Below are 27,091 nucleotides of genomic sequence, written 5' to 3' on the forward strand. Positions count from 1 at the left end.
GAACCAATGAGCTGCACCTCTTTATGAAGATGGAAAAGCTACCAAATCAAGAATATAAGATGTGTTCAAAACAGGCTGGAGAGAATCGGCTCAGCAGCTAAGAGCACTGGCAGCTCGTCCAGAGGACCTGGGTGCGATTCCCATCACCCACATGGTGGCTCACAATCATCTGAAAATCCAGTTAAAAGGAAGCTGAAGCCTTTGTCTGGCTTCCACAGAGGGAAATAAATATAGGAAAAATACCCATACACGTCTAATAAGATGATTTTTAAAAACATGTGTTTAAGAATCGGGTCAACCAGCATATTCCCAACTGCATCCTAAATACTTATGCTTATGCCACAGATAAGTGTACCTCTTACCCCTCATCACAAAAAGTCTTCCTGCAGACAGTGACCACCCACAGAAACCCACAGCTAGTCAAAATGCAGAGAACAACCAATCATGGGGTGTCCAGCCTGGGCTGATACATCAGCAACATAACCCCTACACCTAACACTCAAGAAACATTTTAGAAGAAGGGGTGGAAAGGTGGTAAGAGCCTGACCACTAGAACATCTGCTACAATATGGTGTCTTTTATATATGACAAAGAAGTTGCACACAAGAAAGCTCAACAATATGGTCGCTACACATTGACAAGCCAAGATCCCATTCCAGAGTGGTTGAGGGAAACACTGAGGTGACTACCTCTAGATGAAAAACTACAGGTGAGTAAGGCTGCTGAGAGAGGGAAAATCAGTCTTTTCAGAGTGTGTGTGTGTGTGTGTGTGTGTGTGTGTGTGTGTGTGCGTGGGTACATGCGTGCGCGTGCGTGCGTGTGTGTGTGTGTGTGTGTGTGTGATAATTAAAAGAACATGAATTTAAGAGGGATTAGGGGAACACAAGAGTTGGAAGGGGAGAGCATAGGGTGAAATTTATGTAAATGCAGTAGTTATGTATTAAAACCTTTAAAAATTAAAGAGCAAAGGGGTAGATTTATCAGCTGATCTGTTAATTACTTACATTAATTACAATAATGATAATAATAACTGTGCTCAACTGAGACCTCACCAATACAAAACATCTTACTATCTTAATCTTCACTTCATTCCTGAGGCTGAACCATGTTAATCATTTCAGAGATGAGTAAATTAAGGCATGTTTTACTTAAGATAGTGAAAATACACAGGATGTGGAATCGCCGTTCAAAACAGAGTCTGTCTGCAAGCTTTGCACTATTTCTCAAGTGTAGAGGGCAAAGGAAATATCTAAACAAAATAAAACAGTCCACAAGCCTTCTAGCAATCAGTAACATTCTCAGTAACAATGGACAAGCGAAAACCTAGAGAAGCAGTGAAAAATTGTTAAGCTTCAGCTCAAAATACACTGGGCTAATTACAGCAATCATTTCCTTGTGCTTCTTGTTATTTTGGTCTCAGACCCAGAGAATAATGTCCACTCCTCCTGACCTGCCAAGCCTGGAAGCATGAGGATGGATACTCACATACGGATACTCATCCAGCTGATAGCCGTTTTTGTCAGGTGAGGGGTTTAGGATAAGGTGTCCAAGTTGACCAAGGCTAAATCTGCCACAGAAGGGTTCAGCTGAACTGGTGAAGACTCCATCAGAGCTGGAACCTTCTAGGCCTGTATATAATTCAAATAAATAGGAGAACAGGCATAGCCATGAAACATGACAGAATGTATATAGGAAATGAACATTGACCCCTCAGCCTAGAGAGAAATGGGAAAAGTCCATAGGCCTGGTGCCCTGCCCCCCACCTCTACCCCCTTCCGCCAATGGAAGGCTCTAGTTATGAGAAATCCTTTCTGGATACCACAGAACATAGAATAATAATACCATTTTCTCTGTGTACCAAGATAGGATGCAAGCGAGAAGAAATGTTAAGAAACAAGATATTTGCTTATTTATTGTAAGTGTATGTGCAACTGAGTGTATGGAGTGTACCATGTACATGTAGGAGCTAATGGATCTGGTGATGCATTATTTATGATTTATTAAACCTTGCATAAGGATTCAGAAAGCAAAGTCAGACACAAGTCATAGAAGCTAGGCACATGCCTTTAATCCCAGAAGCTAGGAGGTGGTGGTACATACCTTAAATCCTAGGACTCAGGATTAAGAGGTAGATGGACCTCTCTGAGTTCAAGGCCACCCAGAGATGCCTGAGATTCAATCAGTCTAAAAGGGTAACAGAGCTCAGGCCTTTAATCCCAGCACTATAGAAGTACATAAGACAGGAGCATGGTCAGGATCAGGCATTCATTCTCCAGCCACATTGAGAACAGGAGCACCCCAACCCATTCAGAGATAAGAACTCTCTGGCAGCTTGCTTGGCTGCTTTGCTTCCCAGATCTTCAGGCAAGCTTTAATAAATCATAAATAATATGTCACTACAAATGGATGTCCATCAAAGGTGGGTATCAGATTACCTGGAACTGGGTGCTGGGAACTGAGCCTGGGTTCTGTGCAAGAGTAGCAAATACTCTTAACCATTTCCCTGGCCCCTCAATAAAACTTTAGTTCACATTAAGAATAGTTTTCAGAATGCATTGTTCATTGATTGGGGAGGGCAATAAAGCACAATAGCAGATTAGAACTTTGTTCAAGAAACAGGGACTGTTCCTATGCCATAAGAAAGAAAAGGAAGACAACTGGTCAACCCAGGAGACACCTTGCTCAAATCCAAGCCGCAGTAGAATGTGAGCTGAAATGGGTTGCAGATGGCATTTGACCATAAGCAGCTCCTCAATAGCGGTTTGGATCTATGAAAAAGAATAAAAATGCAATCATTCAAATGTCAGGCCTAAAACTCCCATGTTCACCTTCATTATTGGAAGGAGACTCACCTGCTGGGCTGTAGCATTGACAGGAACTGGCTGTCTAGTGACATTGTCCCAAGTAAGGAAAAAGCTTCTTCCAGCTGACACATTCAGCACCTGAAAAGTCGAGAGAGGCAAGATTCACTGAACTGAGGGGACTGAAGTCAGAGAGTCTGCATAGGGAGAGAGCACAGCTCCTCTCCATTTTGTTATAGTTTCAGTTTCCCAAATGCACATGACCTAAAGACCTCTGGAAACAACGTCACCCTCAAATGAAATGAATGCCTGGCTCCCTGTTTCTCTGTCTGGCTTTTCGGCGAGAACGTGAAATAAAGGCCACTACTGCATACCACACTTTTGAGAGTACGTGGCATAAAGGCGGCCACCACACGCCTCATTTTTGGACCTTCTCATCACATGCTGCCTCAAAGGAGTGGCCTGAGAGGCAGAAGCCAGCACATGGCAGGCCACTCTCTCATGAGAGCTTATTCCGTCTCTACTCCGCCCCTATAGCAGATGGCCCTCTCTTGGGCACATTATGCTTTTGCCGTGAGGTAGGAGTCACGAATCACTTAACACTGTTCTACTTTACTCATTGGCTCCTTATTCCTTACTCTTAAACTAGAAGCTATAGAAAGTGGGGCCCAAATTGATCGCCTCTCTATAGAAAAGTGAACAACAGAAAATAGCCGTTGCTCAACAAAGACACGGGACACAACTAAAAGACCCAAAGCATAACTTTGACACATTAGACATATAAACACAACACATGGGGAAATAAACCCAGAATGGGTCAAAAGCTCTGGTGTTCCTCGTGTGTGTGTGTGTGTGTGTGTGTGTGTGTGTGTGTGTGTGTGTGTGTGTTTGTGTGTGTGTGTGTACGTGCGTGCATGTGTGCATACGTGCAGTGTGTGTAAATGACCTTAACTGTACTTGGAGGAAGTTCCCAAGGGCTGGAAAGTTGAGCACTGGCACTCATCCAGAGCATCCAGAGCACTTGGGTTCAATCCCCAGCACCCATGCGGTGATTCATAAATGTCTATAACTCCAGTCTCCAGTTCCAGAGAATCCCACACTCTTTTCTGGCTTCCACTGGCACCAGACATACACATGGTGCACGGACATATATTCAGGCAAGTGAATCACAAGTGAAATAAATCTAAAAATAAATTTAAAGACTTGCCTAGAATTCAAATATTTCAGAAATAAATCAGCAAGGAAGATAATCTCAATAATAAGAATTCATTAAAAAATGTTCATAGGGCCAGCAAGATGGCTCGGTGAGTTAAAGGGCTTGCACTGAGCCTGTCTCCAACGCCTGCAAACTGCCCTCTAGTCTCCACATACAAGCCTTGTAATCCATGTGTACATACACATAAACAAATAATAACAATGTCTGAAAATGAAGGAAAGAATTTTAATCTTTTTTGTTTGTTTGTTTTTGTTTTCATGGTAGGGTTTCTCTGTAGCTCTGGAGGCTGTCCGCAACTAGCTCTTATAGACCAGGCTGGTCTCGAACTCACAGAGATCCTGCCTCCTGAGTGCTGGGGTTAAAGGTGTGTGCCACCACCACCCGGCTAAGCATTTTAATCTTTATGAACTTCTATCTTATATCAGTGGCAGGAGTACTGTAAAAGCATCTCAGGGTTCCCTGCTCTCAGCCAGCTTTCTACCAGGGAAGAATCCCATGGCTCACTTTCACAGGACTGAGAAGACAGACACACAGACCTGTATTTCTGGAAGTCTCTGGGCTCGGGCTCGGATCTGGTGTTTCTCCAGAAGGTAAGTGTTGACCACATCAGGATTCAGCCAGGTGTTGTGGATCTGGACACCAATTTTCATTCCCTGCTTTGGGGCTATACCATGTTGCTCTGCTTCCAAGTAGTACTTGACTCCGCCCCTCAGTTCGAGCTTAGCAGACTTCTGTTGCCAGCCCCCATCATTCCTATTCTGCTCCCAGGAGTCAAACCAGTCAGCAGTGCCAACTCCGACAGAGGCCACTTCTACCTGTGCCCAAATAAGCCAATCATGGTCAACACTAGTAGGCTTCTATTCTCAGATAATGAGCCTTTCAAAAGACACTGGCACAACATTTTTAAGTGGTCCATGCTTTTCTAAAAACTTAGTCCACTGACTTTGGCCCTGTGGCTCTGTTTGCTTCTCCACTCCTCCATTCTCTCTCTCACTAGCATAGTATTTGAGAGAATTTACAGGTTGTATTTAGGAACAGCCTCTGCCCTCACACCCTCAACTTGTGTGATACCATAAAAACATGGCATTAAACCCTTGAAAGACTTAGAATGGTATTAGCTCATCAAAACCAGTGACCTTGTCCAGCAAGAAAATCAATATCAAAGAGCACAGTAAGACCGTCATGGGTCTCGGCCAAAGGCACAAATGGATATTGGCTGCTTTCTAAAAGTACAAGGCCGACAAAAGAAGCTTCCTACATGATGCTAACCCAAACATCATAGAAAAGGCATGAGTTTGAGAGTCAAGCCACTCTTGAATTGTGAATGCTTATCTTACTATTCAAGTGGTCCTGAACAGGCCACACAATCCTGAAATGCCTCAACTTTCTCATCCAGAAAATGGAGATATACATATTTCACATAGGTTTTAAAAAAAAAAATCTCAGGGGGGGGGGAGATGGGAGGGTGGGAAGAAGGGAAGGGAGGAAGGGAGAGGGAACTGGGATCGATATGTAAAATAAGAAAAATAAATAAATAAATTTAAAAAATAAGCAAGGTTGCAAAATATAGCATAATACTGGGCTTACAATACCTTTATAGTCATCCAAAAATGGTATTTTACAAGTACTGAATAGGAATTTTTTTCTCTGTGATCCTTTCTTCTTTCAAGGGCAAAGGACTATGAAAGGAAAGGAAACCCAGAGGAGTGTGAGTACCTTAGTCCTTGGCTCCTCTGAGAAACTGAAATGCAAGGAAGCTGGGCTGTCTGCCTGGATCCAGAATGTGTAATTGTTTGTCTCGGGAGCCACAAAGAACCCACTGAGCCGTGCTCTGAAACACAGAGGGCTGAGTTAGGTGGGAGTAAACAAGGCTGGGATCACTGATCCAACATACAGCAGCCCTTATGCTTTGCTCATTATGGAAATGACAAGAAAAACCTGACTCTCATACCACAGGATTATTCTGATGATTCTAGAAAAAGCAATCATGCCTGCACTCAGTACGTCAGTCTCTACACATCCACAAATCTCCTGGCAGTGGTGTCATTCTCTGGAGATCATGGCCATAGCACAGGACAATGTGGAGGCTTGGCTGAGAAGACCACTTAGCTCCAAAACAGATTTAGTGTTACAAAAATTATGGTATTTACACATTGGTCAGTAGTTGGTTGTGCAGCTACAAAAGGTTATATGATCACCAGAATGACCAACACTGGCTGAGAGCACTATCACACACCCCAGTTGTAACAAATGATCCCCTAGAAATATCACTGCAATCTCCCCTGTGTTCTAGCTTGCCTGAGTTAGTTCATACACTTTTGATATGGATTCCCACTTTGTCTACAACATACCTGAAAGGTCGCCCTTCTTTTGACCAAAATCCAGATGGAGAACTGGCATTGGGGACTATCTGCCACCTGTACCCTGGGGTGGCTTCAGTCAGCTCCACACCCTCACCAGCGTCTCCAACTTCAAAAAGAAGTCCTCGATTGCCTGTGAGACATGCATACCCCATAACAAGAGGTGACCCTCCTCACAAGGACCCCACTGAAATTACATGGCGAAAGGCACTCCAGATGCTATTACTAAAAATGAGTCACCAGAGACCAAATTTGGATAGTCATAAGAGAGGCTATGTAGACACTAGGAACTTTCTAGAAAGAAAATAGATTGATTGATAGATGGATGGATGGATGGATGGATGGGTGATGGGAGATGTCATCCTGTAAATATGTTTCTCATACTGGTTAATGAATAAAGCACTGTTGGCCAATAGGAAAGCAATAGAGGAGGGGCTAGGAGACAAGGAGGAAAGAGGAAGGAGTAAGGAGGAGTCAAGATGGAGAGTTGGGAGAGAGCTGGATGCCAGCCAGCTCTCCGAAGGTAAGAGGAGACCACATGGAAATACATATTAGAATTATATCAAATACAGAGTCTCTGTGTATTAATTGGGGCTGGCGTGGCGGCGGGACAAGACCAGGTGGTGGGCAGAAAAAACCTTGGATGGATAGATAGACAGATATATGATTGATAGATAGATAGATAGATAGATAGATAGATAGATAGATAGATAGATAGATAGAAAAAATAGATAGGTAAATATAGATATTCCCGGAGCAGAAGTTAGCCTCTCAGAAAGAGAACTTGACAAGAAACATTAAAGAGAGAGGCTTTCAGATGATGGAGCAGACAGGAATCCATGTCAGCAGGCATGCCACAGAAGAAAGCCAAGGCCTGGAGGGGGCATGGAGTAACAACGCTGCTGTTCAGAAAAGGTGGTCTCTACAATGGTAAGCTGTAGCGTGACCTGACTTTGTGCCTTGTGAAGCTGAACATGAACTTCAGTTGTCTTTAAAGGCCAGATTCAGCCTGCAAGTTCTATTCCATAAAATTCCCTTTCCTAGAAAAATTGCCAACCCTTAAAGTTTTCAAGTATCACGATTCATTGATCTCCACACAAAGCCAATCTGTGGCATAATTTTATTATGTGGCATTTTAAATGATGGTGTACTTATTAATTTTACACATTATATTAAGCAAACCTTAGCCAAAAGGCATGTGTGCATCAATATTGGATACTAATCTTGATCAATATTGATTAGTCATCGTGATTGGCCATTCAGATTCTAGCTCCACCTTTTACTGGACGTGAAGTTTAGAGACATTCTTCAATGCCCTGTGTCTCACTCACTCATAAATTAAGACCCTGTCGATAATAACTAGAAACAATATACAAAGACTAAAAGGATATGGAAATAGAGTGAGTACTCGATAAAGGATATCTACACTATTATTATAAACGACCAATGTTGTTCCTCGTTGATCCCAAAGATAGACAGTAAGTAAGAGATAAGTAGAGATGTAGAAGCATGTTAAGAATATTATTGTAGCTCTAGAATGCTTAACCTCTACACTGTTGCAATTTTCGTCTGGGCAGCTTTGTTGTTGGGCTGTGCTGTATAATGCAGGGTGAGCCGCATCCCTGGTTTCTTTTCATTAGATGGCAATATCATCTTGTCTCCTGAGGACAAGAATCGGCCAAATTGGAGAAGTACTGTTTTGTGTGGAGCTTTGCCCTACTTCTGCAGGACAAACCTCAAAAGCTTTTCATAAAGGGCATCAGTAACTCAAATAGCTGCTGTCTGGAAACAATCCTACCAGGACTGGAGCAGGAAATACTCAAGAGGAGAACCAGCTTCTGCTTCCTGGTGCAGGATATGTACTTTCTCTGCATTACTTGTTTGGGTACTTTTGTTTCTTTGGACGGTGGCACTCCTTCAGTAAACACTGGGGAACTGGGAGCTGCAGAATTCTCAAGCCAGAGCTTTGCATTTGTCTCCACACAGCAAAACCCCATCTTTAGGAAGGTTTCTTTCCTGCAGGGCAACTTTGCTTACAGGTGCTGAGCCTTTCGAATTGACTCACCACATCTTTAAACATTAGGTCAGTGCCTTGCTCACAGAGCAGCGGACTGAGCAACATGCCAACCTTTGTTATGCTTAACTGCATTAGAGCCTCTAGTGCTAATGCTTAGCAGAAACTGTGGGAGCTTGAAACAAAGGAGGACAGGTGGAACCTGCTGCCTTGCCTCCTCCGTTTCTGTCTACTGGAGGCAGATGCTGGTGGCCGTGTCACAGCATATCCCCATTTGTGATATCAGCGGGAAAAGGCCCACAGGGGAAATAAACAACATTTAAATATACCCCATCGTGTCTTACTCACTGACCTAGCTACTGCTGCTGCTATGAGCACAAAATAGCATGCTCCACTGCCTCTGTCTCCTCGGCCAATACACATACAACTATCCTACCAAATACAGAACGGCAGTTCAGGGATTCCATTCAAGAGCTACAGTGTCTTGGTGGTGATTATAGTCTATTGTTTAGACATATGGCTGGGGCCAGGAATGCAGTGCCATTCTGCAACTGAATGAATCTAAGATATTCCCTGATATTGAAGAAGGGCTTGGCCACAGCATTGGGGAATCCAGTCAAACTGCCGAGACAGAATTCAAACGTGTTTCCTTCTACTCTATGGGTCTTAAGACAAAGCATGACAGTGGAGAGTCCACTGAGTATCCCTGGTGACTTCCTTACCTGCCTGAGGAGCGGTGAGCCTTGCTCCTCTTCCTGGAGCCCGGGTGGTACACTCAATCTTCCTAGGAGACACATCTCTAATGTCACATGGGATGCCTAAGGAGAATTTTTAACGTTCATAAATATACCTGTGGAAACACACAGAGGATGGGGGTGGGGAGACCAAATACAGTCCTATTAAGGTGAAGGGTGGGCTCTGGACAGTAGCAAAGTTGTCATCCTGGCAGAAGGTCAGAAAAGGAACTATGTAGGACAAAGGATTATGTGTGGGGGGCAGCTCATGGCCATGACAAAGCAAGTCACACACAACAATTCCATTCACTGAGGAGATGCTGGCCCTCTCACTGAGTGAGGAGGGTAAGAGTGGCATGAATATATCAAGAGCAGCCCCATTTCAGGACAGAAGGTGCTAGAAACGTGGCCCTGAAATGTTTCTCAAGGAACACTCCAGAGGACTCTGTATAGGAAATGCCTACCTACTCATACCAAAGACGGAAGATGAGACGGGTAGAAGTAGCTCTTTGGGATAAGGCTGCTATGTTTTCCCTTCTCTTCATCCCTAGGATAGAATATCTTTGCACCCTGTCCATGTGGCACATATGCAATGGGACAGGACAAAATTCCTATCTGTTGACCAACACAAAGAAGTGAAAGGCTTTAGAGTCATTGGATATTAGAAAGAATAAACGCAGGACTCAGTGAGGGAGCGTGCCTTCTGTCAAGCCTGACAGCCTGAGTTTGATCCCCAGGAGGAGAGCATCCATCTCTACATGATGTCCTTTGACCTCCTCACAAGCACTGTGGCACATGATGCCATGTACACACATGAGCATACATATACCCGCATTCACACGCGCAGGCATGTGTGTGCGCACACAGACACACACACAGTAGACAGACAGACAGATAGATGTCCCCTCACAGCCCTGAGCCATCAGAGATACAAATGCATACAGCATTTAAAACTGGACCATTTTCAGCCATCTTAACATAATTACCTGCAATGGTAACCTGGGCGGAAGGGTCAAAGAAATCTCCTATAATGGTGATGTCTGTTCTTCCCCCAAGGCTTCCAACTTTTGGAAACACAGATGTGATTTCTGCAAGAGTTTATAAATCCATAAGCTTCTGGATATGTAATGTGACGTGTTCCAGACAATAAGAGAAACCACCATATTGTACTTTTTATACTGCAAGTCCAGCAACAGTTCAAGTTTTTCTAATCATCATGTAAATGCACATAATAGCAAAAGGACTATAAATATATATTATACAGGGTCAGTATTTACAGGAAAGATCACTCAAAGTATCAGCAAAAATCTTTGCATCCCTTATGTTTTCTTATGAAATATCACATCAAGAACTTAGTTTAACATCAGGGAAGAGCAGATCACACCACATGGAGGAATTAAAAATGGGTGCCCTGGGTGGAACTTTCATTACCCCACCCTGAGTTCTTCCCAATGCTGCAGACTTCCTCCTCATGTGACGCGTCACCCATACGTCTCTTAGGCTGAAGACTCTACAGCAGTAGTTCTCAACCTGTGGGTCTCAACCTCTTTGGGGTAGCATATCAGATATTTTTTACATTGTGATTCATAACAGTGACAAAGTTACAGTTATGAAGTAGCAAAGAAATAATGCTATGATTGGAGGTTACCACAAACTGAGGGACTGTATTTAAAGGTCGCAGCAGGAGGAAGGTTGAGAACCACTGCCCTATAGCAATGTGATAGATAACCCACATACAAAGGAGAACTCAGTGTTATCCTTTCTTTAAAGATTTTTTTAAGTATGTGTATATGAGGGGAAGTGACACTTGCAGAAGTCAGAAGAGGGCATGAGACTGTCTTGGAGCTGAAGTTATAGGTTGTTCTGAGCTGCCCAATGCTGATGCTGTGAACCGCACTCAGGTGTTCTGCAAGATTGGTATATGCTTTTAGGCGTGGCGTCATCTCTCCAACCCTTCCTTGTCCTTTCTTTAATACTCACAGTTTGAAGTTTGGTTCCTTTAGGATAAAGAAGAGTTGTGCTCTTCGATAAGCTAAGTATAAACATATGTATTTACACTGTAATGTATGTATAGTAGACAGATGTGCCAGGTGTAATGATACACTCTTTTAGTCCCAGAACTTGGGATACAGAGGCAGGCAGATAATCTACAAACCAAGTTCCAGGACAGCCAGAGCTACACTGAGAACCTCAATCTTGAAAAAAAAACAGTAAAATAAAAATAGATATGTCATATTTAAGAACTATATGGAAAACAAAATGAAGAAATTTGTGATTCCATGAGTGTGATCATAAAAAAGGACAGGAAAAAATGTGAAAATTCAAATATTCTTCCTCACCAACTACTTTAAACAATCTTTAGAATTAAGGGGACAAGCACTACCTCATTCATTTCATACATGCTCAGAAACTTAGGGACTTAACCACACTGGACTAGTTACTGAGTGCCAGCCTGAGGAGGCTCAGCCCAAGACTCTGTGGATTGTCCTTATCTCCGGGGATGCCTCCACTATGAAAATGCCTTTGCCCCGAATCCGCAGCCCATGAAGTGTATAACAGATAATGTCAGCATATTCCTGCAGCATCTCAGGGCTCTACAATCACAACAGAATTGTGGAAGCCTGAGGTAGGATACCAGCGGCAGCCTGATTCCTGAAAAGTGCTGGTTGTGTGCATGGGGTTTTTAACTAGTTTGCAAGGACCATTGGACAAGTTGCATTCTCTCTTAATTTGTCTTCTCCATTAAAAAAAAATAAGGGCAATGTACTTTATCTTTTGGTTCAAAGAAATGAGTATTGAGGTTATACGCCAAATACTCAATAAGAGATTGACTGATTAACTGTCTTGTTGCTCCCATCACTGTGTCCATCAGTATGGATACTTCTCCACATCAACTCTCAAAGACAAGGAAGGGGTCAGAATTCAACTGCATCAGGATGGGCTGTGTAGAGAATGAATGGCATTTGTCCCATGATCTATGAGATGATAGCTTTCTCATTTGGACAAGTAGATTTTTGTTGCTTGTGAAATTTCAGCCTCCCTCACAGATGTGTTTTCAGTGGTTTTGTGGTTGCATTAAAACCTAGACACTATGCTCTTTCTAAATAACCAACTGCCTGCTGCAGAACTGAGGTCACAATTTCATGCAAGTTTCCAATTTTCAGTGTTCATCTTTCAGTATCAGGGTTTGGCCATCAGAGAGCAACACCGTAGCTTAGCATCAGATTAGGCAGGTCCTAAACCATTGAATGAATGCATGATTTCACAGGTTGATGTTAAAATGACCAGAAAGAAGTCCTATTATATTTTAAGCACCACCTTTCTTCTGTTACTTCTTAGAATATAAAGGAAGGCACAACTCTTCTTTACTTCACCCAATCTATAGCCACAGACTTTGTGTAAATGTCTACACTCAAGCCTCTTTGAAATCATCCAAGAGCTGCTTGATAATGCATCTACCAATAAGAGTCACATCTGTATCAGTAATCCCATGAGAATGTACTGGTCCTGAAAACTTCTTGTCATGTAGTGACATCAGCAAGCCTACTCTAAGGGCACACCACAATGCACACCACACATAGTTGTGGTGATGTTGGTGCATATAAACCTACTATACTACCATTGGAGGATGGTGAAAGAAGAGAATGAGAAGTTAAATAGCTACCATTCATTATATAAATTATGAACGTGTCACACAATAATACATTGTTAAAATGTAATAAATACGTAACGCAAATATGCATAATCATGATTTAATAATAATTTAAATTACCTTTATGTGCTTATAATATTATTCATGTGCTTTTCCTGTTATTTTATAGTGCTTTATTCTTCCTTATATAGTAAAAAGTTGACTTTAAAAACAGTATGCTGCATTACACTGACACCAGCTTCATGCATATCACATTTCCTTGTCTCCCGCTTGCATCGAGAGGCCACAGTGCATAACGAAGTTGCAACATATACATTTGTGTGCATGAAAGCGGAGAGGAAAGTGCAATAACTAAAGCACCCAATGGTTCATTTCTCAGAAAATCGTTAAGTAATGCAGTAGAGCTGACACAGACATGAGCAACTTAATTACAACCAGAATCAAGAAAGAAGAAGGAACAGGAAAGTCTAACGTTGAGTGCACTTCGAGAGAAGGGATGAAGAAGACAGGATGAAAGGAAAGAGTACCTGAGTATGTCTGGTACAGGAACAAGTCCTGTTTGGCACTGATCAGCCAGGCATCCTTGTGCACCATCGACCTTCACAGGAAAACAAAAGCTGTAGGTAAAATGTCATCTACTGCTGCATTTTTTTTTTAAATTGGCTGCTTGAAAGGAAGTTCACAAAGTAACCTCTAGTAAATTTAATAGTTTAGACACCGGCTCCTTTTGATAACCAGAAAGTAGTATCACTGGATCCAAGCTTTTCTCATAGATAAAATGATTATATGGGAATAATCTCTATTTTGTGGAATATTAGAAGCATTAATACTGAGCTTGATACTGAGCTAATGTACACTAGATAGATACAGAAGATTCCTACAATAGATACAGTAGATTATTACAACAGATAAAGTTGATTCCTACAATAGATATAGTATATTATTGATTCCTACAATAGATAGATACAGTAGATTCCTATGATAAAGTAGATCAGTTTTATACTTGAAGAGAAACAGAAAACAAATCCAAACTTTGAGCTATATACCCATATGAAGTGTGTTAATATAATCAAAATAAAATTAATATCAAGCAATGTACTTTTAAGGATAAAAACTTCTAGCAGAACAAGAATAGAGGTGTACACAAAAATCCAGGTTTATCTGTGTCTCCAAGGAATGGTGAAATATGTACTCTTCCTATCTTGAAGAAGGTAAGTCCTATAATGACACAGTGTGTCTCAGGAAAATCACATCCCACAACACACATGTGACAGCTGCAGATTCACTGAACTTAGACTTAAGGGCTAGTTCTTAAAATTCTGTACCATCCCTACATTGAAACATTTGTGATGTCCATAGGTAAGACATAGCACAAAGCTCACTCAAGTGAAAGAACCCAAGGAGGTGTAGGAAGCCTTCTGTATCCTATTGGTGCACTATTGAAATGATAAAGCTTAAAGAAAGTAGTACATAGGATGTTACAGGCAATACAAGACACAGATGTGTCTGCTCTGGTCACTTACCTCCCTTTGTTAAATACTGAGAAACTAATATTCTGGGAACCTGCAACACAAAGAAGACAGACATGAATGCAGGACCATGCATGAATCTCCTGGGCCAGGGCATTGCTACATTGGGCCCAAATCTCCAATATCATCATTACTGTCCAAGCCTGGAAGTTCTTTCATGTTGTCCAAGAAAAGACCCCATGGACTCTTATAACAAAATGGACACACATAAGGTAAATAAATACCCAGGCTTAGATTTAGATGAGCATAATTTAAATCCTAACTCACTGGTTGACATTGCCAACACAATCACTTGTAAACTAAAATTACTGGTTATGATGAATCAATCAGTTGGCATTGGAAGTTATTTTAGGGAAGTTATTTTGGTAGCAATGAATATTATTCCCATGATACCATCTGATGAATATGTTTTTGTTTTCCTTTTTGGGTACCAAGAAAGAAATGGGTGAGTGAGTCTTATAAATGATAGTTCTAAAACAGACCAATATAGTCGCCTTCCACGCGACACTGCACAGTCCCGAGGCCATTCTCCTCCTGGATGGGAAACCTGGGGCAAAACATATTGAAGTAAGATCAACAGACCTTGCTTAGAATTCCCAACTCTAAAGAAAGCAATGTATACACCACAACCACATTAAAAGGAGATAAAGGGTAACATGTGTTCAGGTGTTGCTTGCTTTCCTGATCATTATAGTTACAGTGGTTAGGAAATGGATTCTGGAGGCTTGTTAGTCATACAGGGTCACAGGTTCAGCCCTTCTGAAACCCTGTGTCTTCTGCAAATCACCACATGTACATACCACAAAAATTTGACTAACTTTAGTGCAGACCATTGGACAAGCCTTGGGGCAAGGTGGTATGCCTTCAATAAGCAGTACCTACGTGCTTTCACAAAAAGTTTTAGATTCTACTCTAATTTTTATGTTCAATGAGTCTAAAGATAAGACAGCTAACTATTACACAGGACTTGTATTTTTTTTTTTTTTAAGATCGATTTACGTGCATGTGGTTGAGAGATGGAAGAAACTGAAAGCACACTCATGCACAAGAAAACAATAACAACAAGAAATACTTACCAGCTTCCAGTCTGCCTGTTTACAAGGGAACAGGGGGTAAGCCATTTGTCCCTACCAGCTTCCAGGATCAATGGGCTGCGTTGGAGGGCAAAAAAGAGAAACAGATAGTGTTCCTAGTAAACATGGTTGCAAAAAGCCTGACTGTTATGAACTTTCTCCTCTAAACCCAACAATACCATTGTAGGGGACTCAGTGAAGACTGTAATTTTTCTCCCAGAGAGGAGAGGTACCCTCACAGCCACACTGCTAATGGAGTTCTTACCCCATCTCCCCAAAACCTCTCCCTCATTTCCATATTGGCAATGCTTTTTCTGCAGTTACTGAGCATGTGCCCTCACCATCCCCTTTTAAACACTGGACCCCAAACTGAGGCTGAGAGAGGTCCAAACAATGAAGATGGCACATTGACTAAGGATGGACCTGGATTTTCTGTCTCCAGTAGAAGTCACTGGTGAGAAGGGGCTGTTAAAGTATCCCACTCTTATTGTATGGAGATCTGCGATTTAAGCTTTAGTAATGTTTCTTTTACAATTGTGGGTTCCCTTACATTTGGGGCATAGATGTTCAGAATTGAAACATCATCTTGGTGGAATTTTCCTTTGATGAATATGAAATGTCCTCCATCTGTTTTGATTAATTGTGGTTGGAAGTCTATTTTGTTAGATACTAGGATAGCTACACCAGCTTGCTTCTTACATCCATTTGATTGGAAAACATTTTTCCAACCCTTTATTCTGAGGTAATGTCTATCTGTGATTTTTGAGGTGTGTTTCTTGTATGCAATGGGGGAATACTATTTTCGTATTCATTCCATTAGCCTGTGTCTTTTTATTGACAAGTGAAGTCTATTGATACCAAGGGGTATTAATGACAATTGATTGTTAATTCCTGTTATTTTGGTGGTGGTGGTAGTGTGGTGTGTGTGTGTGAGGGGGGGGAGTATTTGTCTGTTTCCCTTCTTTGGGTTTTGTTGGTGTGACAGTAACTATTGCCTGTGTTTTTGTGGGTGTGGTTAACTTTCTGGAGTTAGTACTTTCCTTCTAGTACCTTCTGTAGGTCTGAGCTTGTGAATAGATATTGTTTAAATTATATTGACTTTGTCATGAAGTATTTTTGTTTTCTCCATCTATGGTGACTGACAGTTTTTCTGGTTAGAGTAGTCTGGGCTGGCATCTGTAGTCTCTTAGAGTCCGTAAAACATCTGTCCAGGCCCTTCTGGATTTTTGAGTCTCCTTAAAGAAGTAAGGTGTGCTTCTAATAGGTCTGCCTTTATAAGTTACTTGGCCTTTATCCCCTGCTGCTTTTAATATTCTTTCTTTGTTCTGTATGCTTAGTGTTTTGACTATTATGTGGTGAGGGGACTTTCTTTTCTGGTCCAATCTATTTGGTGTTCTGTACGCTTCTAGTACCTTTATAAGCACATCCATTTTTAGGTTGGGAAATTTTTTTTCTATGATTTTGTTAAATATATTCTCAGCATCTTTGAGTTGGGTTTCTTCTCCTTCTTCTTCCTATTCCTATTATTCTTATGTTTGGTCTTTTCATAGTCCCAGGTTTCCTGAATGTTTTGTGTTAGAAATTATTTAGAGTTAACCTTTCCTTTGACTGATGAATCTATTTCCTCTATCGAGTCATCAATACCCAAGATTCTTTCTTCCATCCCTTGTGTCCTGTTGATAATCTTGCATCTGCAGTTCCTGTTTGCTTACACAGATTTTACAATTCCAGGGTTCCCTCTCTTTGTGTTTTATTTATTGCTTCTATTTACATTTTCAGGTCTTGAACGGTTTCCTTTTTCTTATGATTTTTTATTTCTCTTTTTCTCAACTTCTTTAAGGGATTTTTAAAGGACCTCTGTCATCTTCATAAATCCATCTTTAAGGTTGTTTCTTGAGCTTCGGCTGTATTGGATTGGTCAGGTCTTGCTAATGTTAGATAGCTGGGCCCTGGTGATGCCATATTTGGCTTTTCTGTTTTGATTGTGTTCTTACGCTAGTGTTTAGGCATCTAGATTTAGGATGCTTATACATCTAGGTGTTGATTCCTACATTTATCTTTGTTGGGTGGGTGTTTTATTTCTTGGTTTCTCTTTCCTCTCTGGTGTTTGGATATGGAGCCCAGGAAAGGGATGCAGTATATGGTCTCCAGATCAGGTCTGGCCTCTGGGGTCCATAGGACCAGCCTGGCCTCCAGTACAGCTGCTGGGGCTTGGGTCCCCAGATCTGCCCTAAACCCCTGTAAAGCTTCAGTCTACTTCTGAAGTAGGCCTGGATACAGAGCCCAAAGTGTGGGGTGTAGTCTGGGCTTCCTAGATCCTGCCTGGGCTCTGGTCAAATGGAAGTCTGCTTCTGAAGTTGTAGACTAGGATATGGAGCCCCCCAAGAGGTGGGAGTACAGTATGAGATTGTTTGGCAGTCTTAAAGGGATTTTTGTGGACAGTGGGTAGTATTTTATCTGGGGTTTCTAGGGCCAGCCTGGCTTCCTATAAGGCTTTCAGGGCTTCCGGCCCTAGTATGGAACCCAGAGGAAAGAGTGCAGTCTGGAGTTGCTGGGTAGGCATTAATGAGTGTTATCTGGCAGTGAGTTATGTCCTACCTAGAGTTCCTAGATCTTGCCTGGCCTCTGGTAAAGCTGAAGACTTCTTTCAAAGTAGTAGAACGGGATATGGGGCCCAGGCGACTGGTGCAATCTGGGGTTGTTGGACAATCTGGGATCCCTAGGACAGTTCTGGCCTCCAGTAGAGCTGCATAGGCTATGGATGCTAGTCTAGAGCCCCAGAAGGGGGGCGGTTGGAGGAGGGGGTGGATGAGGTGTAGGAGGAGGTAGTCTGGGATCACTGGGCAGGCTTTAGGGAGTGTCAGCTGGTGGTAGAAGTTTCTTACCTAGGGTCCTTAGATCATGCCTGGCCTCTGGGAAAGCATATTTTTTTTCCCAAGTTGTAGACCAAAATACAAATCCGAGTGTGTGTGTGTGTGTGTGTGTGTGTGTGTGTGTGTGTGTGTGTTCGCAGTGTGCACACGCGTGCGAGTGTGCATGTGTGCGCACATGCGAACATGCATGCGTGCAGCATGCATGTATGAGTAGTCTGAAATTGTTGAGCAGGCTTAAAGAGGTTCTGTGGGTAGTGGGTAGTGTCTTAGCTGGTGTGACTAGGGCCACTCTGGCCTCAGTTTATGTAAAGCTGAGGGGGCTGTGGGTCCTGCTGTGGAGCCCAGATGAGGGAGTGTAGGCTGCAACATTTTATACTTCTAAAGTAGCTATTAAAGAAAGTCACCTACTCGTTTAATCATTCCCTGAAAAAAAACATTACAAGCTACGCGGCTTTTAGTACCTGTGCCCATGGTTCCTTCCTCTTTGGTACCTGAGCACACAGTTCCCTCTCATCCTACTAACAGGACTCCTGAATGCACATATGAGCAATAACTAAAAAGAGAAGTTAATGGACTTTGGTGCTTATGTATCATTTTAGAAAGAATTTAATTTAGCCTAAGAGAGGAGGGAAGGACCGGTAAGAATTAAAATGGAAAAGTCTCAGATGCAGTCACAATGCAGCTCACAGAGCTCAGTGTCTACTTGTCAGAAAAACAAACAAACAGTGGACCGACTTAATCTGCCAGTTGCAATCACATTCACAAAGTAAAGCCTGATGTCTGGTGCACCAGGAACCATACACTGCATAGAGAAAAATGGCAGTTCTAAAATTTACCGCTGCAGCAGAAGCTGTCCATTCTAGCACATGTGTGCCAGGCGAGCACAGGAGCAAACACATGCTTACCTGTCAATGTAGTCCACATCAGGATCAAAGGTTTCCAACTGGTCAGCGATGATCCAGCCGTACACATGAACTACTTCTCCTGGTTTAAAAAAAAGAGTACAAAGTGCAATGGGCTCAGTTCAAGCCTCAAATGTGTACCATGCATTCTGTTTGCTTTTGTTTTGTTACATATACCCAACAAGGCACAGGTGCATAACATTAATGTGTTTAATAAACCATATAAATGTAAAATGAGTGCTAGAATCCAGTGATTAAGGTCACACACTAAGAAGGCTAGAATAATGTAATACCCAAAGCATTGACTATGCAGACGTTGAGGGTAGAATAGTACTTACCTATTCTCCTGGGAAGAATAGGCTGGGAAGAATCAGCTAGAGGGAGGGATGAGAAAAGGCTGACCAATGGCAGGGAAGTTCCGGTGAAAGGAGAAGGGTAACTCCTGTTATTCTATTGTATGATGCAGTGACTTTACAAAATATCAATGTACTATGCTTTAAAATCTGGAAGAGGATTTTTAAGTGCCTTCAAAAATAATGGATATATTTGGAGGAGACAAATATGCATACTTTTGTATGAATGTGATACAATGTATGCACACATTAAACAATGTATGACATCCTCTCTCTCTCTCTCTCTCTGTGTGTGTGTGTGTGTGTGTGTGTGTGTGTGTGTGTGTGTGTGTGTGTTGTATGGGTCATTTCTCTCAACCCTCATCAAACCAGCTTCTTTTGGCAGTAGATGGCTATTAACATGGATTCACAATTGGTCACGTTGCAACGCCTAAGAGCTGTAGAGTGCTTAGTTGTATTTGGGGATATCTATACCACACCCCAAGTGTTCCAGGATCATTGTGGAAGAAGGGTAAAAAGATTGCAAGAGCTAGAGACAGGGATGTTGACTAAGAAACAGCATTTTCCAGACATGATGAGGAAGTTGCACAACCAACTCACAACGTTTGTAGAGACAGCATGCACAAAATCTGTGCAAGCTAAAAGCAGACAAAATTAGCATAAAACTTTACCCTTAGATACAGAACTATTGGTAACAGGGAACTGCTGAGACAAGGTAAGTCAATTTTCTGTAAAAGTGTGGGCCCTGGTGAACCTGCATAAGACCAAACCTTAATACAGGTGACAATGATGCAGATGGGACAATATATGAGGCCACTGGCAGTGGGTCCAAGACCTAACTCTAATGCACACACTGACTTAGTGGAGCCCATTCTATATGGAGAGATACCTTGCTCAGCCTAGACACAGGGGTCGTGGGGATGGAGAGGTGCCTTGGTCCTGCCTCAATGAGATGATGGGACAGACGTAGTAGACTTCCTAGGAGAGGCCCTGGCCTCTCTGAGGAGCAAATGAGAGGTGAGGAGGGGGAAGGCAGGAGGAGGGGCAGGAGAGAAGGGATGGGAAACTGTGATTGGAATATAAAAATTAAATTAATTTTTAAAATGAGGGGGAAAAAAAGAGTGTGGCCCCTGGTAAGTCAACCACACTCCAGTGGAAGGCCACACCCCAAGAGTACAAGGGCTTCACAAACAGTACATGACGTTTGTTTGTTTTAAGGAAAATAAAAGAGTTGCATAAGTAGGGAAGGGCAAGTGGGTCTGGAAGAAATGGGAAGAGAGGGCAAACGTGATCAAAATATACTGTATGAAATTTCTCAAAGAACTAACAAAAAATGAAAGAAAATAAAAAACCGTATGAAGAGGCTGTATCACACAATCTCGGATTAGTCTTCAGGGATCCTAATTATTTCCCATATCTCAAAGTACATAAGATAAAAGTCCCTCGTGAACCAAACTGACAGAAACTAAAGATGAGCACAAAACAGCAAGAGAGTTAGGGCTAAAGTTTGGGTAATGGACATATGTTGTTCACTCAGCAAAAACAAGGTAAGCCATATACTACGTCATTTTCCTATAACCCAAGCTATCCAAGATGTACAGGCAGTAACATTATTATAAACTAGCTTCATGGATGAGATAGATTATTTGCTAGTTCAGTAAAACCTCAAAACTTGGAAAAGGATATACATGGGGTCGCTGTGTCCAGAAACTCTGAGTTTCCCTATGAGCACTTAAAGCTACTAAACATCACCACCTGTGGATTCTCTTCATGCTGTTCTCTGTGTCATTGATAAGGGGGACTTGCCTCAGCATTCATGGCATGGCCAGAACTGAACCTTTCAGGAGGATGATGAGAAAGCATGGATTCTTAATGCCTGAGACCAAGGTCTCAAGCTTTCAGAAGGCTAGAACCTCAAATTCTCTGCTACTGCTAATGGGCAGAATGTTTCACTTAACGTTGCTAAAGCTACACATTTGGCTTCCTAGTTCTCTGGGAGGAGGTCAAGCTTTGCTATGTGCCACTTAAAAACAAGTAGCAGCAGCTGGGGGGAAGGGGGTGACTCACACCTTTAATCCCAGCACTAGCGAGGCAGAAACAGGTGGATCTCTGTGAGTTCGAGGCCAGCCAGGTTTACAGAGATCCGGGGCAGGCTCCAAAGCTACACAAAAAAACAGAAATCGAAAAATCCTGTGCGGTGGGTTTTTGGTTGTTTGTTCCTAAACAAAGAAACTCAACAGAGACTGACAAACGGGCAAAGTAGAACACGGTGCCAGGGGATTCTGTGTCACAGTGAAGGACTGTTAAGCACGTACAGAAATCCAACTCCCCATAAAATAAAACACCGTCTCTTCTGTAGCCACCACCTCCCTCATGTCCCTGGCTACTACTCTGGGCAAGCCTCCCAAATCAAATGAGAGTAATTGTCTAGAAGGTGATTTCAAAGATGCAGCCATGTGGATAGTGCCTTGAGGGACCACTCTGACAAGGCCAGCCATTAATCCTTTCCCCCAAAAGGTGGAAGAGACAATGTGCAGAACTCCACCTCGTCGAGACAAACTGGTTTGACAGATGTGGAGAGATGGTGACATCCCACCTCATGTCTCTAATGGCTCCCTATTCATCCCTCATCAGAATAAGATATCTGCCACCTAAGATAGTCAGTCAAAACAATTAGATCGGACTATGCATTTTGATATAATCATGCCAGAAAACCTAGCAACTTGGCCTAGCAAGACGGTTCGGTGGGTTTTAAAAGGTACTTCCCATTGAACATAATGAACCCACATGGCAGAAGGAGAGCGCTAACTCTTGAAAGTTGGCCTCTGACCTCCATACACAAGCTATGATACCATACGCATGTACACGGTACACACGCTAACACATGCACACATATATACATACTAAGTAAATGAGCAAATGTAATAATTTTTCAATTAGCAGCTATGTTCACAGATGTATGCTATACTGGCAATATAGAACAAATGAAAAATCTGATATATGTGTGTGTACATATATACATACATACACATAGGAATTTGCCCATAAAAGGATAGCTAAGTTCGCTTTTAAGAGCTGAGTTGATTACTTAGTTTTAAAGAAAATTTACAAAGTTATTGGACCTACATCTCAGAGCATCTGCTTCTTCTGTGTAAGTCCCCCATCCTTACACAGTTGCCTCTCCCACCCTCCTAGCTGTAATATGACTGCGTTTCATCCTTTCTGAGCCTTTTGACTAAGATCGAGTAAATGTCTGTGTTTCTCTAACTCATGAACAAATCCTCTAGATATGTCCAATAGCATTCCAAGTTGTATCTAGTACCAGCTGGCATACATCTGATGGGAGATGTCATTCTGTATATATGTTTCTCGTACTGGTTAATGAATAAAGCACTGTTGGCCAATAGGAAATGGAGAGAGGAGGGACTAGGAGACAAGGAGGAAAGAGGAAGGAGGAAGAAGGAGTCAAGATGGAGAGTCTGGAGAGAGCAGGACGCCAGCTGGCTCTCCAGTAAGACCACGTGGAAATACATAGATTAACAGAAATGGGTTAATAATTAAGACAGAGCTAGCCGATAAGAAACAAGTAACTGGCCAACAGAATTATATCAAATACAGAGTCTCTGTGTGTTATTTGGGGCTGGTGCAACAGTGGTAGAAGACCAGCGGCAGGCAGAAAAACTTACGCCTTATATATACATCAAAATAGTAATAAACACAGACTTTATCTTAACTCAAACCTTGACTGCACCACTTATTATTGATATGAATTTAGACAAACCGTTCTCAATGGTTTCAATCCCTTTGGAAGATTCACATATCAGATACCCTGCATATTTAGACAAACCTTACTCAACAGTCTCAATCCCTTTGGAAGAATCACATATCAGATACCCAGCATATCAGATGTTTACATTATGATTCGTAACAGTAGCAAACTTGCAGTTATGAAGCAGCTATGAAATAATTTTATGGGTGGGGATACTACAACATAAGGAACAATATTAGGGGGCTGCCACATTAAGAAGGTTGAGAACCTCTACTTTGAACAAATCTTTTAACCCCTGATACCTCATTTTTTTTTCCTCCTCAAGATGAAAGCAATAATAGTTCCTATAGCATCATGTCTTTGTGATCCTCAAATAATACATATGATGAATATAAGTTGGCACACGGTAGGGGTTCGTTCGATAAGGACTCCCTAGTATGCGTGGACTATTTCAGGTGGGAATAAGGTGGAGTGTGGTAATCTCTACCTCCTGCAGCCTCCCTTGGGGACTACTTTGGATGTTGTCAGACTTTCTTTTTTTTTTTTTTTTTAAATCATGTCTGGATTTTTTGGTTATCAGTAAAACCACAGAACAAAAGTGCCTAAAAGAAAAAAAAATTTAAAAAGAAACCAGAAGCTGAAACTTATTTTCAAAGCAACATCAGATACTAAATTGTACTATAGAAACCACACACAGGTAGAAGAGTTTCCAACAAGGTTGGCAAAGAGATTCACAGTGATTCATCTTTAACGGAAGATTTCTTACCTGGGACTCCACTTGGCGGGTTAACGTGATACACAACGGGTGTCTGTGCCTTGGAAAACTGAAAGTGAGCATTTCGTTAGAATAGAGAAGATCCCAAGAGCCACAAACTCGTTCTCAGAAAGCAGGAATGGAAAACAGGATGCATTTTCCCAATCACTGGACACCCCACTCCTTGTTCTCCTCATGCTAGTCCCATGACACAGGCATGACAGGCATTATGTATTCTGCAGGTGAGTCCAAGGGATCTCATCGAGGTCATACATCTCTCTACCCTGTGCCATATAGTTCGAATCAAGCAAACCTATTTCTACCTACCTGACTGTCACACCCAGGGACATATTTTTCCAGAAAGAAAAGTGGACAAGATACCACCCAGAATGTCAGTCTTTTAATCCCATTATTATGATTTAATGTCTTTGATTCTTAAAGATCCGTATGCACCTGGAAGAGAATTCACTTTTAAGCTGGAAGCTACATAAAATAAGTTGGATATACATGAGTAAAGTTGGAAAAGCAGAAGGCACCTGTTTTGTCAGAAGATATTCAAGAAAAGGGAAGGGACACTGTCTTTTGAAGAGGCCATGGTTATGACCACGGCTCAGTGAGTAAAGCATGAGGACCTGAGTTTGAATCCCCACAACCTATGTCTGATGTGTCTGTCATCCCAGTGTTCCTATGGTGATGTGGGAGGTGGAGACAGAAGAATCTCTGGAAGTTCATGGGCAAACAACAGAGATCCTGACTTAAACAAGGTAGAAGCCAAAGACAGAAACCCAAGATTCTCCTTTGCCCTCCACATGTTCACCAAGGCCACATGTGAACACACACACACACACACACACACACACACACACACACAGGAAACACCACTTTTGGGGAGAAGTGGGAACATACTGAAGCCTAGTCATGGAACCCCCAAATCAACTTACAATGTTCCTTTCTTAAGACAACACCTGTTAGCTTCAGGCTTCTCCTAGAAGGGGCAGTGCCTGCTGCCACTGCACTTGCTTTCCTGTGCCTAGCCTGAAATGTAGGAGACACTTGTGCAACTGTCAATACATCTAATTGTCCATTCATGGTTGACTAATGTCCTCTTGAGAAGGAAAGGGAGAATGAGGTAATTCGGGAAGTCCATCTCACCAATAGACATCTAGGTTAGGCCAAGAGTAGATCATTGCTCCAGTGGGACATCATCCCAGGCTACATGAGCAAATGGAGACACATATAGAATGGGCCAGACTGACCACTCAAGGTTTGATCCATGAGTTAATGTTTCACGCAGGAAGACATTTAGTCACCACTTCTAGTAGATGCCCGGACTGCTTCCTTTCTAAACAGCTACAGTGCTTCCCATTTACAAAACAAACTGCAGCAAACTGTTTTGTTTGGGCTGCATCCAGCTTCCCGGGAGTCCAAATTCCCAGGGAGAACATTACCAGAGAATAACCATGGTTAATCAACTACCCTAATCAGGCATCGAGAATAAAAAGGCTTTTCAACCAAGCTGATGTTGGCCTGTTGAGTGTGGAGTTTAAGTATTGATCTACACAGCAGTACTGCCTGCCATCAAGGCCATTTTCCTTATTCTCTGTGGGGAAGGGTTAGAAACTAGTTCACAGAAAATATGCAGTCAGGGGGTCCAGATAAGACTACTGTGACTTCACAGATTAAGAACTGGCTGTGATCTCAACAGAAGATAAAGATTAATGCAGTTCCACACATGACGCCAAACAGTCAGTCCCAGCTCTGGCCTGCAACCCAATGACTGCTCTTTGCTTTTCATCTCCCACGGGGAGCCCTTCCTTCCAAAGTGACTTCCATTGGAATTGAAAAGAAGTTGTTATTGCCCTCACTTGCACTCATTAAAAACGGAGGCAGACGGAGCAGTCAACTTCAAAGCAAATATTGAAGCACACCTCTAGGTTTCCAACTTGAAATATAAGATGTGCTGTGCCATCTGCCATCGTTGAAGAAGTTAGTGGCGATATATAGACTCATTTATTGCCCCCCCCTACACACACACTCCTCCAAGAGCACTGGGGTATACTTAGGGTTATACCACAATGAAAATTTTCACTCGTGATTATTTCTGCATTCATAAAACATAAAATAGTACTGTTTCTAAGAGAAACGGACTTCTGATCACCCACCAGGCTGGAGACGGAACAGTGAGAAATTAATGAGCTTCCAAAGCAGGCTTCCTACATGCTGATCCTTGAGCCCAGTGAGGTCAGCAGCAGCAAGACAGGAAGGTAGGTGGGCCAGAGAGGGGTAGCAAAATCAGCGGATTTGAAAGATAAAGTCGCAGCTGCCAGCTGCTTGATAACCCTTCTGTGAGTCCTTCAGACTTGTCAGTGCCCGCAGCAGGCTCTTTGGAGTAGCTGGCAAGATGGAATTAATTTTTAATACCCATGGTTGCCTTAGTCCCAGTCCCAAAGCAGAAAGGCACACTGCATTTTATTCCACTCAAACACCTCTCATTAACTGGATCCCCCGGTGATAGTTCAACTCACCAAGTTCGTGAAAGCCACTGCTGGACTCATTTTCTTTAATATGCAATTTCAGGAAGTGTGTCTCCCCCACCCCTGTCCTTCCTGATCTTTTAATAAGTAGGAAAACTACTTCCTGAGCTGAAGGGAGTTTGGTGATGCAGGAGTGTTCAGACACTTGGTTCCTGAGCCAGGAGAGAGATGGCCATACAGTTCTTAAGGAGAAAGAATGGTGTAACGTTGTTTCTTCTCTTTGATACCCACTTACAGACACAAAATCTTAAACATCCATAGTCTCTTGGTTTGAAGATCACATTGTTAATTGTGTCTGGACAACAAATTCCAAATTTCAAAAAGTTAGTGCCTATGTAATGGTATTCGAGTTGAGTTTAGGGTAGTATCTTAACTCTAAAGCAGCGTGAGTTAATGTTTCAGATCTGTTCTCTTAAACAAAGGCCTTTTCTACCAGGAGCATTGGTAGAGCACCCCCTTTCATGAGCATCTGCTAAAAGGGTCTCCTTGTCACAGCTCATTTACCTCCAAAGCTACATAGATCTTAG

At 42.2% G+C, this 27,091-nt stretch overlaps 1 protein-coding gene across 1 annotated transcript in view; it reads right to left on the minus strand.

Moving 5' to 3' along the window:
• Pkhd1 (PKHD1 ciliary IPT domain containing fibrocystin/polyductin) overlaps positions 1-27,091 on the minus strand; it is a 374,971-nt gene that overhangs the window by 344,530 nt on the left and 3,350 nt on the right. Inside the window, exons 4-17 of the mRNA XM_051204291.1 lie at positions 24,043-24,100; positions 19,158-19,236; positions 15,383-15,457; positions 14,789-14,853; positions 14,301-14,340; positions 13,305-13,375; positions 10,112-10,213; positions 9,114-9,209; positions 6,369-6,510; positions 5,734-5,848; positions 4,554-4,832; positions 2,853-2,942; positions 2,678-2,768; positions 1,486-1,628 (exon numbers count right to left, since the gene is read on the minus strand). Coding sequence (XP_051060248.1) covers positions 1,486-1,628; positions 2,678-2,768; positions 2,853-2,942; positions 4,554-4,832; positions 5,734-5,848; positions 6,369-6,510; positions 9,114-9,209; positions 10,112-10,213; positions 13,305-13,375; positions 14,301-14,340; positions 14,789-14,853; positions 15,383-15,457; positions 19,158-19,236; positions 24,043-24,100 — 1,446 coding nt within the window. The remainder of the gene's footprint in view (positions 1-1,485; positions 1,629-2,677; positions 2,769-2,852; positions 2,943-4,553; positions 4,833-5,733; positions 5,849-6,368; positions 6,511-9,113; positions 9,210-10,111; positions 10,214-13,304; positions 13,376-14,300; positions 14,341-14,788; positions 14,854-15,382; positions 15,458-19,157; positions 19,237-24,042; positions 24,101-27,091) is intronic.

Source organism: Phodopus roborovskii, unplaced genomic scaffold, assembly GCF_943737965.1.
Source record: "Phodopus roborovskii unplaced genomic scaffold, PHOROB, whole genome shotgun sequence".
In the NCBI taxonomy this organism is placed as follows: Eukaryota; Metazoa; Chordata; class Mammalia; order Rodentia; family Cricetidae; genus Phodopus; species Phodopus roborovskii.